At 44.4% G+C, this 16,968-nt stretch overlaps 1 protein-coding gene across 3 annotated transcripts in view; it reads right to left on the minus strand.

The window, feature by feature from the left end:
• Positions 1-16,968, minus strand: part of LOC139278518 (voltage-dependent calcium channel subunit alpha-2/delta-1) — a 794,302-nt gene that overhangs the window by 522,273 nt on the left and 255,061 nt on the right. For all 3 annotated transcript variants that reach the window (XM_070897372.1, XM_070897370.1, XM_070897371.1), the window contains exon 4: positions 2,562-2,621. In XM_070897372.1, coding sequence (XP_070753473.1) covers positions 2,562-2,621 — 60 coding nt within the window. The remainder of the gene's footprint in view (positions 1-2,561; positions 2,622-16,968) is intronic.

Consider the following 16,968-nt stretch of genomic DNA (forward strand, 5'->3'; position numbering starts at 1 on the left):
TACGTTCGAAAAAACCTTGTCTACACTTTAGAAAATCAGGCGTAGGTTATAAATCAGGCGTAGGGAAATAGGGGGGGTTTAAAGGGAAGTTTACAAACATTAAACACTTCAATTTTACAAAAAGAGTCATCATCAATAATAAATGATAAATACATCAATAAATCAACCAATAAATCAATCAAAGAAAATGAATAAAAAATACATTTAAAAAAAAATCAATAAATAAAACATTTTCTACTTACTGACTGCAGCACCAGGAGTCCTCCAACAGTGTGCTGGGACGCCCCCCCGTGTATCTCTGTCAGTGTCTCTAGCTCTCTGTCTGCCTGTGTGTGTCTCTCTCACTCTCTGTCTGTCAGTGGCTGTGTTTCTGACAACGAGGGGTGGAGGGGGGGTGTAGTGGGGGAGAGAGGGTGGGGGGAAGGGGGGATGAGAGGGGAGGGGGGCTGAGAAGGAAGGGAAGGGGGGGTGAGAAGGAAGGGAGGGGGGTGAGAAGGGAGGGAGGGGAGGGGAGGGGAGGGGGGGTGAGAAAGGAGGGAGGGGAGGGGAAGGAAGGGGGGGGAGAGAAGGGGGGAAGAGAGAGAGAGAGAGAGAGAGAGAGAGAGAGAAAGAAAGGAGAGGGGGGCTGAATGGGCCAGGCCCGGGCGGGCCCAAGACTTCGAGCTTAGACTTACCGGATTGACAGGTAGGTGGCGTCGGGTCCGGGGTCCGGGGGGATGTCGGGAGCGCGGATCGAGGGGAGGAGGTGTCAGTCGGGGGGGGGGGGGGTGGGAGATCGACGGGGAGCGGAGGTCGGTCGGGTCGGGGTGGGGGGGAAGGTCGGGAGCGGGGGAAGCGGAGGTCGGGTCGGGGGGGGGGGGATGGGAGCGGGAGTCAAGTCGGGTCAGGTCCGGTCTGGAGGAAGCAGGAGCTGGGCGTGGGAGGCAGCCTTATTCACGCAGCCCCAGTGAGGCCATTCGGCCAGGGCTAGGGGCTGCGTGCTTCGGGCCCCTCCCACACAGTTTTGGGCGCCTGGAGCTACTGCAGCGCAGGGACCTGGCTCCGCCCCCTACAGCTCGTGTTGCGCCGTGCCTGACTCAAGTGGACCAGCAGGGAGCCGGAGAATCTGGAAGTTTTTTTTAGGCGCACTTTGTGGCGTGAAAAACGAGCGTCCAGGTCGGGACTGCGCCATTCTAGGCGCGGCCCGAAACCTGGGCCCATAAAAACAGTACATGCTGTGGGAGGATTTCAAGGCTCCAATGTAATTTGAATTTCTCATCAAGCTTACAGTTTTGAAATCAATCCATTGTCCTCCATGCAGCATATGCTGTGCTTTCTTTTGGCGGTGTGTTTGAAATTCCATCTGTATTCATATCCTTTGATATTAATTGCACAATATATCAGAGTAAGGCTCATGTTTTTGCATTCCCTACTGTGAGCTCTTGGTCTGAAGTCAGTCTGTAATATCAAGGTTTAAATTGACTGCCAGGCATTTTCTTTGTAGGAAGGGAGAAAGGGGGAAAAGATACAGTAGGCAAGATGCTCAAGGTTGCTCTGGCCCATGACTAGCCCAAGACAGGGGCACAGCACACTTGAGAAGCCATGGATCTGCTGGGTGGTCCTGGGACCCCCTCTGGTCCATAGAGGGTAAGCCCCGCTGCCTGGATTTTTGGCATACCCCACAGATATATTGAAAGTCAGGTGGGCGGCCTGGCAACACGCCTATTCCAGGCACAGGGACACTCCTACCTATATTAGGAACCCCTGGAAATCCTTGGGCTGTGTAGTAGCATGGAGACACGATTTAATAGTTTTGTGCCCACTTTACTTACTTTCTCCACCGAGGCCCAATGGACAGGAACATTTATCCAAGTGTCTTCAGTAAAGGAGGAGAAAAAATTGGGAGTGGGGCAGGTTGGGGTGGAGGGAGGAAGATAAGGATTGGGTTCAAATAAATTAAAAACGTCAGAACAAAACAAACATATCAATCAGAAAATACTGGAAATACTCAGCAGATCAGACAGCATCCGTGGAGAGAGAAACAGAGTTAATATTTCAGGTCAATGACCATTTGTCAGACTTTCCCCAGTTGTGAAGAAGAGTCATTGACCTGAAACGTTAACTCAGTTTCTCTCTCCACAGATGCTGCCTCGCCTGCTGAGTTTTTTCAGCATTTTGTGGTTTTAGTTCAGATTTCCAGCATCCACAGTATGTTGCTTTTGTGAAAATATCAATCAATTGGTTTCAGATGTACAGAACTGACTGGCAGATTGCTTTTGAAAATGAATCCTAGATTTAATAATTAACTACTCTTGGATCGATCGATACAGAAGTCGTAACAACAAAGTCTTAGTTACTGCTGAAAAGTAGGTCACTGCTGCATTGACGGATGACAGACAACTGGTCACAGCTCCACGGCTTTGATCGGTGCTCAAAACAAAGTACAAAGAGACGAGCATTGATTTTCAATCACCACGTATTGTGCACATCAATTGTAGATCCCTGCTACAAATGCTGGGAAGCCAGAGGCAGAATCACACCTAAAGGGCACAGTGTGGAGCAAAGGGAGACTTCAGCCTTACCCCAAATTCTTCTCTCCATGCATGTCTGTTCTGAGATTCCTCTGCGGCTTCTGCAAGTCTCTGTAAGAAAAGACAAGACATTTTGTGAACTTTGCTGTCACCGAATTTATTTCAATCTTTTCCCAGAAACCGACCTGAGGTACTGTTTAACCATCTCTAAAATCTATACCTGGGAATACTTCCATTTTTTTTTAAAGAAGTATAACAAATTATTTGTTGTAAATTAAAACTCTTTGCAGAAAGTTGCAACATCAATGCTGGTTTTAAATATTTTGTTGATCAATTTCAGTTGGCATGTGGCTTTGGCAGAAAGCAATAAATGTATACATAACCGATATATTCTTAAGGTATCACTAACACACACACTACACAAGATGGCTCTAATACCAGAAACTTGTCATCATGTGACTTTGCCACAAAGAACCTCTCAAAATCTCTGTTGTTTGGCAGGAACATCCACCAACAAAAATTCCAGCTACGGAATCCAGAAATCCTATCCTCATTGCCAATGTGATATATTCTTACAACATCACTAACACACACATGATAGCTCTTGTAGCAGAAACCTGTCATCATGTGACTTTGCCATATGACCCTTTTATTATTTACATCAGTAGTTGCATTATCACAGCAGTGCACTAGATGTAGCAAAAGTCCACGAGGGGAGCTCTATTACAATAATGATAACTTGCATTTTTGTAGCACCTTCAATTTAGAAAAGCAAACCAAAGCGATTCACAAAGCTGTCAGGAAAGAATGGACAGTGAGCCAACAGATATGAGGACTGGGAGAAATTTAGAATTCAGCAGAGGAGGACAAAGGGTTTAATTAGGAGGGGGAAAATAGAGAGTAAGCTTGCAGGGAACATAAAAACTGACTGCAAAAGCTTCTATAGATATGTGAAGAGAAAAAGATTAGTGAAGACAAATGTAGGTCCCTTGCAGTCAGAATCAGGTGAATTTATAATGGGGAACAAAGAAATGGCAGACCAATTGAACAAATACTTTGGTTCTGTCTTCACAAAGGAAGACACAAATAACCTGGAAATACTAGGGAACCGAGGGTCTAGTGAGAAGGAGGAACTGAACGAAATCCTTATTAGTCAGGAAATTGTGTTCGGGAAATTGATGGGACTGAAGGCCGATAAATCCCCGGGGCCTGAGTCTGCATCCCAGAGTACTTAAGAAAGTGGCCCTAGAAATAGTGGTAATTTTCCAACATTCTACAGACTCTGGATCAGTTCCTAAGGATTGGAGGGTAGCTAATGTAATCCCACTTTTTAAAAGTGGGAGAGAAAAAACAGGGAATTATAGACTAGTTAGCATGACATCGGTAGTGGGGAAAATGTTGGAATCAATTATTAAACATGTAATAGCAGCGCATTTGGAAAGCAGTGACAGGATCGGTCCAAGTCAGCATGGATTTATGAAAGGGAAATCATGCTTGACAAATCTTCTAGAATATTTTGAGGATGTAACTAGTAGACTGGACAAGGGGGAACCAGTGGATGTGGTGTATTTTGACTTTCAAAAGGCTTTTTGACAAGGTCCCACACAAGAGATTAGTGTGCAAAATTAAAGCACATGGTATCGGGGTAATGTATTGACGTGGATAGAGAACTGGTTGGCAGACAGGAAGCAAAGAGTAGGAATAAACAGGTCATTTTCAGAATGGCAGGCAGTGACTAGTGGTCACCGCAGGGCTCAGTGCTGGGACCCCAGCTATTTACAATATACATTAATGATTTAGACAAAGGAATTGAATGTAATATCTCCAACATTAATAAAAAGCAAACATTTCCACAAAAAATTCAAAATCTCAATTCAGTGAACCTTCATCATGATCAAAAATGTGTATCAATATTGCTGTAACTTTATGGTTTTCATCGACTCAGCTACCCACGGTGCAGTACATTCAGCAAGTGTCAATAATTGGAATTTCAGAGAAAGGCAGAGCGAGTGTCAGAGAAATAACTGAGTGAGACACAGTGCCAGAAAGAAAGATCAATACAAGGTGAGATAGGCTTGCATTTTTAAGCACCATACACATCTGAGAAAAATATCCAAGAATTTTGCACAAATTAATATTTAAATGCAGTCAGTGTTGTTGTGCAGGCAATAGCAGCAGCCAATTTGTATGCAACAGAACCCCACAAAGAACAATGAGGTGAATAATTATTCTGCTTTTGTTGGTGTTGGTCGAGGATAAAATGGTGGCCAAGACACCATGAGAAACTCCCTGAAGAATGCTTTGGGACCATTACCATCCACTTGAACAGGTGGATAGGGTTTCGATTTAATTCAAAGGAGAGCGTCTCCACCAATGGTATAGTGCAACGCGAAACCATTGTTTATTCTCAGGGTCAAAAAATCCTTTCTTCACCATACCAGCCTGAGCCTTAAGACAGAGAGCATTGCAGTATGGGCTCTGGAGTCAATTGTGTCAGTTTTCACCCGAGTAGTTGGCCTTCAAACTACATTTTGGAAATCCGAGAGCAGAGATTTCAATCATTCACGAGCATGAAATTTGCATTATTGCACTGTCTTTAGGCACACTCAGGTGCAGACATCAGAAAGACCTGAATAGGAAGTTCATATACGGCGCCATTCAGGAGCACCCATTTTAACACTCTATTGCAAGTTGTTTTGGGCACACTATGGGAGGAGGGCAAAAGAAAATCAGCCTTATTATAGTTATGTCATGCTGAGTCAGATAGACGTATGATTAAACACCTTGTCCAACTCTCAATGCATTTTTGGAGTTTTTGAGCTACATTATTTGCACCAAACATGATTGCGAAAAGAAAAAAAGAGTAGGATATTCTGGGCATCAGTAATGAAGAAATCCATCTCTCTTTCGCAATGCTACAAGACTTCAAATAACCAGGGCATGGACTGAAAGAGTAGGCAGATCTGGTGCCACTGCTGCCTTCAGCTCCCAGCTCCTCGGTTATATTCCACAAGCTCTCTCCGGCTTTGGAGTACAGAGACATTACATTGAACTGCAGTGTTAACTCTGTGCCTGTCACAATATATATCTGCCCACTTCTTATATGAAACAAGCAGTGGGCAATGAAAAGCTACTGGAGGAAAACATGGAACATGCAAGGATTAAAACTCGGGCATCTAACCCTTACACGACAGAGTATAAAGACACATGCTTTGGATCATCTGTTTGCAGTCTAGGCATGAACAGGAGAGTTGGAAAAAGTCCAAAGAACAACAGGCAGTTTGTAGAAAATGTAAATGAACTCTTTGAGCAATACAGATGAAAACACTCGTACTTACAACAATGAGCAAAAAAAGCTTCCCTTTCTTCAATATACAATGCCAATACATACAAGTTAGACCAAATGGTATGTTTCCACAGCCTCATCTTTAAAGTACTGCCCTGCTGCTACCTTGTAGTTATACAGAATTATGGCATCGCAAGAATAAACTCTTGATCCTGAGTGAACATCTCACAAATAATGATATCAAGTTACAGAAGATGTAAGTGAAGAGGAAAATCAAAGGAATCATGCAAAGGACAAAAGCAGATCAGAGCTGGACGTTACCAATTGTCTTTGCCTCAGAGAATAAAAACCAGGAAAAATTGTATTTTGAAATTTAAACTAGGATTTTAAATTTGGACGGATAAAATCTGCATCATCTCCAACAGAATGTCTTGTTACAAAATAAACTTTCAAAAGGAAACAGCGCTTCAGTGAATACTTTTAGGTGTTGCAAATTAATCATTATCCCCAACACTGAAAGGTTGAAAATGTTTATCGAATGGTCATGCGAAGACCAGGCATCACAAAACACCAGCAGATTCTTCCCAGTCTCTTGTCATTTCTATAAGGACTGTAGTATTATTATTATTATTCTGATGTCTATCTTGAAACAAAACATCAAATATTATTTAGAGTTCTTATTTTTAAAGTTAGATACAAAAGATGGAACACAATGGCTTGAATCACAGTGAAAATAATACTTTCTGAATTTGACTGTAATGTCTGATTGTTCTGTAACAGGTTTGAACGTAAACTCTGCATGGGTTTCAAAGCAGGACTTAAATGGAACGTTTTGAGTAATGGATTCAATTTGTGTACCTCAAGTACTGAATAGGATGCAGGAATCACTGCAGTGTATGTGCAGTTATCCACTAATAATTGGAACAACATGGCAATTTAGACAATGCGGCCTCAGTGGAAGAATGATTGAAACAATGCTCCAGAAACTGGGAATGGATATGCATCTCCTTTATTTTAATGAGCCATGAAAGGTACAAGAGTTAGTGCCTAAAAATGTCAGAACCATCAAAAAAAAGGCAGAATCCGTTGACTGTTGAATGACTTCACCTTTCAAAATGTCAAGGTCTTTCACAAAAGATCTGCCAAAATAATTTTTGATAACTTTATAGTAACTAAAGCCATAAAGCAGTTCAGAAACGGAGAAGCACAATTTCATGATTATTAAGCGGAGAATTAACAGTAAAATGTAAAGATATTACAGCGCTGTTTTCTACTTGATTTTGGTGCTCATTTGCCTTCGCAACCATTTTTGTTGTTTTGATTTGAACCAGAAAGTAGAGAACAGTAGGTATTAATGATGGAAGGTTCTTGCTGCTCACGCAGCTTTGCTCCTGTAACCATGGCATTAGCATATCCAGGTCTGCCACATCTGTTTGCAATAAATATTACTTTAGGCAAGTGGGAAGTTCATCCAATTACATTTACATGGAGATCTTGCTTCTGCGATGGCTTTAAAAAACAAACTTACTGTAGCAAACCTGAATTGTTGACACATTTAGCAAACATGCTTCTCTGTTAACAGCAAGGACCTTCCATTCTCAATATTTACTGTATTGATGTCAGTTCAGGAGGCTTTTGGACTTTGCTTCACAGTAGGTGCAATTATCTTTCAACCGATGAGGTGAAGCCAAGGGACCACTGGCTTAAATTTGATTTGGGTGAAAGAATCTGAGAAATATCTGACCTTCTGTTGGCTAAAGCCCAAAACTGCTTTCGATCAACACAAAGTGTGTGCAGTAACTGGTCTATAAAAGGCAGAATTCACAGGATTAGGTTCACGGGCAATAACACACTTTGAGAACCCAGAGAATAATTGCTGTCAAGATTAAGATGAGGCTTTTGGATATTATTTTTTAATCTGAATTCGGGTAAAAAAAAAACTGTTAAAATCAGCTGCAGGTAAATGTCTTTGAAAACAGAATGCTCGCAATGCGTTCAAAGCAACAAAACAATTTTGGTAGGAACACATAAAGTAAGTAAAAGCCTACGCTGTCTTCACGAAGTACAATGGTAAAAGTATTAAAGGTGCAGCTAATGATGCACACCATCACCTCCTCCACAGGAATTTCGCTCAGCCACCTCTTTGTGACCCAATCGACTGAAGGTACACGCAACATCGATGCGGGAGCTCGAGGTGCGTGGTGAGGCCTACAAAAGGCCCAGCGGCTGCGAGAGGCGGCAGCAGATCGGAGGCGGGAGCTCGAGGTGCGTGGTGAGGCCTATAAAGGCCTAGCGGCTGCAAGAGGCAGGGGCAGATCGGAGGCGGGAGCTCGAGGTGCGTGGTGAGGCCTACAAAAGGCCCAGCGGCTGCGAGAGGCGGCAGCAGATCGGAGGCGGGAGCTCGAGGTGCGTGGTGAGGCCTACAAAAGGCCTAGCGGCTGCAAGAGGCAGGGGCAGATCGGAGGCGGGAGCTCGAGGTGCGTGGTGAGGCCTACAAAAGGCCCAGCGGCTGCGAGAGGCGGCAGCAGATCGGAGGCGGGAGCTCGAGGTGCGTGGTGAGGCCTATAAAGGCCCAGCGGCTGCGAGAGGCGGCGGCAGATCGGAGGTGGGAGCTCGAGGTGCATGGCGAGGCCTACAAAAGGCCCAGCGGCAGCAAGAGGCGGAGGCGGGAGTTTGTGGCATTGGTGAGGCCTACAAAAGGCCCAGCGGCAGCGAGAGGCGGCGGCAGTCAGAGGCGGGAGTTCGTGGCATTGGTGAGGCCTACAAAAGGCCCAGCTGGTGCAGCTCCAGCCAGGAGAAAAAGCAAAAAAGTAGAAAGGAATCAAAAGGTGACGTCACAGCCAAAGGGGTAAGTGATTGGTGAGTAGCTTTTCTTTTTCTTTTTTATATCAGTAAGTAACCTATGAACATTGTTGTCGCCAAATTAAGTGTATCTAAGGGTTAAGTCATGGCAGGAGAGCTCGGTCACGTGATATGCTCCTCCTGTACCATGTGGGAACTCAGGGACATCGGACGACTACGTGTGCGGGAAGTGTATCCGCCTCCAGCTCCTGACGGTCCCGTTGTGGAATTGGAGCTGAGGGTGGATTTACTCTGGAGCATCCACGATGCTGAGAATGACGTGAGTAGCACATGTAGCGAGTTGGTCTTACCGCAGGTGAAGGGTCCACAGCCAGCTAGGGAATGGAAGCCCAGCAGGAAGAGCAGTGCAAGGAAGGGAGTGCAGGGGTCCCCTGCGGTCATCCCCCTGCAAAACAGATACACTGCTTTGAGTACTGTTGAGGGAGATGACTCATCAGGGGAGGGCAGCAGCAGCCAAGTTCATGGCACCGTGGCTGGCTCTGTTGCACAGGAGGGCAGGAAAAAGAGTGGGAAAGCGATAGTGATAGGGGATTCAATTGTAAGGGGAATAGATAAGCGTTTCTGCGACTGCAACCGAGACTCCAGGATGGTATGTTGCATCCCTGGTGCAAGGGTGAAGGATGTCTCGGAGCAGGTGCAGGACATTCTGAAAAGGGAGGGAGAACAGCCAGTTGTCGTGGTGCACATTGGTACCAACGACATAGGTAAAAAAAGAGATGAGGTCCTACTAGACGAATTTAAGGAGCTAGGAGCTAAATTTAAAAAGTAGGACCTCAAAAGTAGTAATCTCGGGATTGCTACCAGTGCCACGTGCTAGTCAGAGTAGGAATCGCAGGATAGCGCAGATGAATACATGGCTTGAGCAGTGGTGCAGCAGGGAGGGATTCAAATTCCTGGGGCATTGGAACCGGTTCTGGGGGAGGTGGGATCAATACAAACCGGACGGTCTGCACCTGGGCCGGACCGGAACCAATGTCCTAGGGGGAGTGTTTGCTAGTGCTGTTGGGGAGGAGTTAAACTAATATGGCAGGGGGATGGGAACCTATGCAGGGGGACGGAGGGAAACAAAATGGAGACAGAAGCAAAAGACAGAAAGGAGATGAGTAAAAGTGGAGGGCAGAGAAATCCAAGGCAAAAAACAAAAAGTGCCAATGTACAGCAAAATTCTAAAGGGTCAAAGTGTAATAAAAAGACAAGCCTGAAAGCTCGGTGCCTCAATGCAAGGAGTATTCGGAACCCAGAAGAGGGCTCTGAACTAGTTAGAGTGGGTGAGAGCACAGATGAACAGGATCCCAAGAAAGAATGCAAAAGGCAGGAGGCAACAGAGCAGAATAGCACTGGGGTAAGTGTAAACCACAAGGTGATAGGAAGGGACAATATGTATGAATATAAAGGGGCTGCAGGAGGGTTCAAAACTAAAAATCATGGTTTAAAAGCTAGTATTAAAACACTTTACCTAAATGCACGCAGCATTTGAAATAAAGTAAATGAGTTGATGACACAAATCATTATAAATGGGTATGATTCGGTGGCCATTACAGAAACATGGTTGCAGGGTGGCCAAGACTGGGAATTAAACATATAAGGGTATCTGACAATTCGGAAAGATAGACAAGAAGGGAAAGGAGGTGGGGTAGCTCTGTTAATAAAGGATGATATCAGGGCAGTTGTGAGAGATGATATTGGCTCTAATGAACAAAATGTTGAATCATTGTGGGTGGAGATTAGAGATAGTAAGGGGAAAAAGTCACTGGTGGGCATAGTTTATAGGCCCCCAAATAATAACTTCACGGTGGGGCGGACAATAATCAAGGGAATAATAGAGGCATGGGGGATTTTAACCTACATATCGATTGGTCAAATCAAATCTAACGGGTTAGCCTGGAGGAGGAATTCATAGAATGCATACGGGATTGTTTCTTAGAACAGTATGTACAGAATCTACAAGGGAGCAAGCTATCTTAGATCTGGTCCTGTGTAATGAGACAAGAATAATAAACGAAATCCTAGTAAAAGATCCTCTCGGAATGAGTGATCACAGTATGGTTGAATTTGTAATACAGATTGAGGGTGAGGAAGTAGTGTCTCAAATGAGCATACTATGCTTAAACAAAGGGGACTACAGTGGGATGAGGGCAGAGTTAGCTAAAGTAGACTGGGAACACAGACTAAACGGTGACACCATTGAGGAACAGTGGAGGACTTTTAAGGAGCTCTTTCATAGTGCTCAACAAAAATATATTCCAGTGAAAAAGAAGGGCGGTAAGAGAAGGGATAACCAGCCATGGATAACCAAGGAAATAAAGAAGAGTATCAAATTAAAAACCAATGCGTATAAGGTGGGCAAGGTTAGTGGGAAACTAGAAGATTAGGAAAATTTTTAACGACAGCAAAGAATGACAAAGAAAACAATAAAGAAAGGAAAGATAGATTACAAAAGTAAACTTGCGCAAAACATAAAAACAGACAGTAAAAGCTTTTACCGATATATAAAATGGAAGAGAGTGACTAAAGTAAATGTTGGTCCTTTAGAAGATGAGAAGGGGGATTTGGTAATGGGAAATGTGGAAATGGCTGAGACCTTAAACAATTATTTTACTTTGGTCTTCACAGTGGAAGACACAAAAACCATGCCAAAAATTGCTGGTCACGGGAATGTGGGAAGGGAGGACCTTGAGACAATCACTCTCACTAGGGAGGTAGTGCTGGGCAGGCTAATGGGACTCAAGGTAGACAAGTCCCCTGGTCCTGATGAAATGCATCCCAGGGTATTAAAAGAGATGGCGGAACTTATAGCAGATGCATTAGTTATAATCTACCAAAATTCTCTGGACTCTGGGGAGGTACCAGTGGATTGGAAAGCAGCTAATGTAACGCCTCTGTTTAAAAAAGGGGGCAGACAAAAGACAAGTAACTATAGGCCGGTTAGTTTAACATCTGTAGTGGGGAAAATGCTTGAAGCTATCATTAAGGAAGAAATAGCGGGACATCTAGATAGGAATAGTGCAATCAAGCAGAAGCAGCATGGATTCATGAAGGGGAAATCATGTTTAACTAATTTACTGGAATTCTTTGAGGATATAACGAGCATGGTGGATAGAGGTGTACCGATGGATGTGGTGTATTCAGATTTCCAAAAGGCATTGGATAAGGTGCCACACAAAAGGTTACTGCAGAAGATAAAGGTACGCGGAGTCAGAGGAAATGTATTAGCATGGATCGAGAATTGGCTGACTAACAGAAAGCAGAGAGTTGGGATAAATGGGTCCTTTTCAGGTTCAAAATCGGTGGTTAGTGGTGTGCCACAGGGATCGGTGCTGGGACCACAACAGTTTACAATATACATAGATGACTTGGAAGAGGGGACAGAGTGTATTGTAACAAAATTTTCAGATGACACAAAGATTAGTGGGAAAGCGGGTTGTGTAGAGGACACAGAGAGGCTGCAAAGAGATTTAGATAGGTTAAGCTAATGGGCTAAGGTTTGGCAAATAGAATGCAATGTCGGAAAATGTGAGGTCATCCACCTTGGAAAAAAAACAGTAAAAGGGAATATTATTTGAATGGGGAGAAATTACAACATGCTGATGTGCAGAGGGACCTGGGGGTCCTTGTGCATGAATCCCAAAAAGTTAGTTTGCAGGTGCAGCAGGTAATCAGGAAGGCGAATGGAATGTTGGCCTTCATTGCGAGAGGGATGGAGTACAAAAGCAGGGAGGTCTACTGCAACTGTACAAGGTATTGGTGAGGCCGCACCTGGAGTTATGCATGCAGTTTTGGTCACCTTACTTAAAGAAGGATATACTGGCTTTGGAGGGGGTACAGAGACGATTCACTAGGCTGATTCCGGAGATGAGGGGGTTACCTTATGATGATAGATTGAGTAGATTGGGTCTTTACTCGTTGGAGTTCAGAAGGATGAGGGGTGATCTTATAGAAACATTTAAAATCATGAAAGGGATAGACAAGATAAAGGCAGAGAGGTTGTTTCCACTGGTAGGGGAGACTAGAACTTGGTGGCACAGCCTCAAAATACGGGGGAGCCAATTTAAAACCGAGTTGAGAAGGAATTTCTTCTCCCAGAGGGTTGTGAATCTGTGGAATTCTCTGCCCAAGGAAGCAGTTGAGGCTAGCTCATTGAATGTATTCAAGTCACAGATAGATAGATTTTTAACCGATAAGGGAATTAAGGGTTACGGGGAGAGGGCGGGTAAGTAGAGCTGAGTCCATGGCCAGATCAGCCTTTTGAATGGCAGAGCAGACTCGAGGGGCTAGATGGCCTACTCCTGTTCCTAATTCTTATGTTCTTATGTTCTTATGATGCTGTCCATTAGCACAGAGAGAAGATGACTGCTCCCTGCACCACAGGGAGAGCAGTCATGTGCGTCACATGAGAACTGTAGTTGACATCTTTGCATTTTATCGTACTGAAACCTAATTTGGGAATTCATCTTTTGGGGAGTTATTATCAGGTCATACTCTAAAATAAGACGGCTTAATTAAGATTAACCCACGCAAAGTACAGGTAGTTTCAATACAAATGCACAAGGCCTAATTAGCTTCATTATACTCTTTGACGAAACAATTTTGCTCTAATCCTCCTCATTTTTGATCATGTCCTCATCGCTATTATAAATTTTGGAAAATTTATCAGCAGAAGCTTATGCGGGATTGAGCCCTGTCAGAACATGACTGCTTTGCATCTCTGGGATCACTGTTCAAACCCAATCAATACTGATGGGATAACAGCCTCTGCTCTTTCGCAACTATAACAGGTCCTCAATAAAATGAGCTTCAATGGGCAGTAATGTGCAGCTCTTATGGGCGTGTACAAAGTATGTGCTGGGCATGCACTAAAACCCAGAACTTGTGATAGGCCAAGAATTCTCTTGACAGATCCAACGCATCCACGGGAAAAGGGCTTCCGCGGGCTATTTGCCCAACTTCTGCCCATGAAATTCTTAGGCCTGGCAAAAGCAGGCATAATGCTTCCTTTTAGCAGCGTAAGAGTTAAAAAACATAAACATAAAATGTTATCAATCATTTATACAATAAAAACCCTGTGCAATAGGATAAGTTTATTTTTACCCCCTTTGAAAGATGTTTTAAATGTTTAATTATATTGTATTTTAATTAATTTTAAATATGTTTTTTTAAATTTATTTGTCATGTTAAATGTATTTTTTAATGTGATCCCCATTCATGCTTACAGGGATTCCATATAGAATGAATGGGGATCCCCTTCTTTGATTGGTTGGGTCAGCCCACATGATCCCAGGGCGCTTGCGAACCACATGCGCCTCTGGGATATGTGGGCCTCTGCGCAAGCCTACGCGTAGATGCCCAGGACTGCAAGTCTCCATGGATCCCGAGGCAGAAGGTAAGTGCGTTGATTTTTTGCTGGTCGGAGGCATCCGCCTGGGGGAAGCCTCCGACCGCAAATTCAGCCCCATTGATTCAAACTATCTCCCTGCACGTCCCAATCATCATAGATGGTCCCTCGATCGAGGATGACTTGCTTCCACGAGAGTTCACAGATGTTTCAATGAAGGACCCGATGTTCCAGTCCTGAACTCCAGTTGAGGGGGTGGAAGATGCCTGTGCGTGGATTTTTTTTAACGTGTGGTGACCGTTGCACATCAGCCACCACACGGGCTTGACAGAGCTCGGCCTTTATCCAGTGGCAAGGGTTAACCAGGACGACTGGAGACCTGCTCTGCTGCACGACCTAGTGCGCACACATATCGCAGTGTGGACAGGTCCTTGCGGCCCCCGGGCCCTCGACTCTTCTGCACCCCATACCCTCATTTGCCGCACCTCCGCTACAATGTTCCAGGGCCCGCGCTCCAGCTCTATTTATAACCCTGACCTGCAGTGGTGTTCTCACACAGGTCGGGGCGGCCCACGATGTAGAATAGTTACAGCACAGAAGGAGGCCATTTGACCAGTCGAGCCCAATGCCGGTTCTCTGCAGGAGCACCTCAGCTCGTCCCACTCCCCTGCCCTTTCCCCGTAGCCCTGCAAAAAAAATACTTTCAGGTTCTTCTCCACTTCCCTTTTGAAAGCCACTATTGAGTCTGCCTCCAGCACCCTTTCAGGCAGTGCATTCCAGATCCTAACCACTCGCTACGTAAAAAGGTTGTTCATCTTGTCGCCTTTGGTTCTTTTGCCAATCACCTTAAATCGATGTCTTCTGGTTCTCGACCCTTCCACCAATGGGAACAGTTTCTCTATCCTGCCCAGACACCTCATGATTTTGAACACCTCGTTCAAATTTCCTCTCAACCTTCTGTGCTCTAGGGAGAACAACCCCAGCTTCTCGTGTATCCACATCCCTGGAATCATTCTCGTAAATCTTTTCTGCAACTTCTCCAAGGCCTTCACATCCTCCCTAAAGTGCGGTGCCCAGAATTGAACACAATTCTCCAGTTGAGGCCAAACCAGTGTTTTATAAAGGTTCATCATAACTTCCTAGCCTTTCTATCCCTCTATTTATGAAGCCCAGGATCCCGTGAGCTTTATTAACCGCTTTCTCAACCAGCCCTGCTACTTTCAACAATTTGTGCACATATACCCGCAGCTCTCTCTGTTCATGCCCCCACTTTACGATTGTACCCTTTAGTCTCTCCTCATTCTTCCTACCAAAATGTATTGCTTCACACTTTTCCCAGCGCATCCACAGCACGGAATGCCCTATAATTGGACATTAATTGGCTATCACACTTGGGAGTAGCCATGAGAGATGTAAATGCACTCATTGGTGCAGTTAATAAAGCTGCTGGTCTGATCTTTTGTTAAGATGCACTCTTGTGGCTGAATTGAAGCAGCATTCTTCATCAAACCTGCGCTGTAACTGGCCTCAGAATTTTATACAGACACTAGATTCAAAAAGTGCAGAGAATTTTCCATTCTCTACCTAAATGAGCTCAAAATGCAACCCTCCAGCATAAAAAAAAACAAATGAGAAGTGTGTTGCACGCAGCGGGTTTGAAAGAGGTGAGTTATGTTCTATGAATGAGGTGAAAACCGTACTCGTGGTAGGAATATTATCCCATGTTTAAATCAAAGCTTGGAAGGTGACTCAATTGATATCACATCTATATGGGAAACCACTGAGCCACAAACTGGAAGGTCCCTGGGGCAGATTCCTGGTCTGTGTTGCTTTAGTTCATCTGGTGCTTGAATTGTGAATAGCCCAATCTTGGTCTTTGTTCACACTGGTGCAAGGCACCAGGGGGATACGAGCGTCAATGGGAGCTTAGTGCAAGACAAACCAGCACTGTAGGAAGAAAAGGAGAGACTTTGGATTTTTTTTATTCATTCCGGGATCTGGGCATCGCTGGCAAGGCCAGCATTTATTGCCCATCCCTAATTGCCCTTGAGAAGGTGGTGGTGAGCCGCCTTCTTGAACCGCTGCAATCCTTGTGGTGAAGGGACTTTAAAAGCAACAAAGGGCAATAGCCAATTTAGATCACAGTATTGAGTGGTATAAATCTACCTCAAAAAAAACCTATGTCTGGATTTGAAGTATAGCCTCTCCATGGTTCAACCATACAACACTTTTAAATGCAATATTCAAATATCATTAATAATAAAAATGCAATGGATTTTGGAGATCTGATTTATGTTCTATGAATATTATCGCATTTTTTGCAAATAACAGCTGCATTTAAGATTCAACAGGATTGGACTGGTGTTCTCCACTGCAAATGACCTTGGACAGCAAAACCCACTATTTAATGCTGAAGGCATATGAAATTACATATGTATCCAGCAGAGGGAGCATAGTCCTGGAGGTGATGCATTCACTCATTTGATTAGCTCCTGGCAAAGTTAGAGAATCAACAGGAACATGCTGCTGAGGGAATAAACAGAGAGATGGATCTTGTAGAGGAAGTAGTTTTCTCTGAATTTAGAGATGTTATGTATTGTCCAGGTACATTAATTGTGTAAGTACAATGGTGCACCACAGAGGGCGCTGTGGTGGGAGACCTGAAAGTACCTGCAAGACAGAGTATAAAAGGCTGCCCACCACACCTGAGAGGCACTCTGGAGTTGCACAATAAAGGACTAAGGTCACAGCAATTACAACACGAGACCGTGTGGAGTCAGTGATTTGAGTGCTACATACATCACGGTGGCGACAAGGACACGGACGAACTTCACGCAACCATGGCTACTCTGGGCTCGTTAAAGGATTTTACCATGGGCAATGATTGGGAGGCCTTCACGGAAAGGCTCGAGTACTACTTCACAGCAAATGACCTGACAGGGAACACGGACGCACTGAGAGAGAAGCGCAAGGCGATA

This window comes from Pristiophorus japonicus, chromosome 13, assembly GCF_044704955.1.
Source record: "Pristiophorus japonicus isolate sPriJap1 chromosome 13, sPriJap1.hap1, whole genome shotgun sequence".
Taxonomy (NCBI): Eukaryota; Metazoa; Chordata; class Chondrichthyes; family Pristiophoridae; genus Pristiophorus; species Pristiophorus japonicus.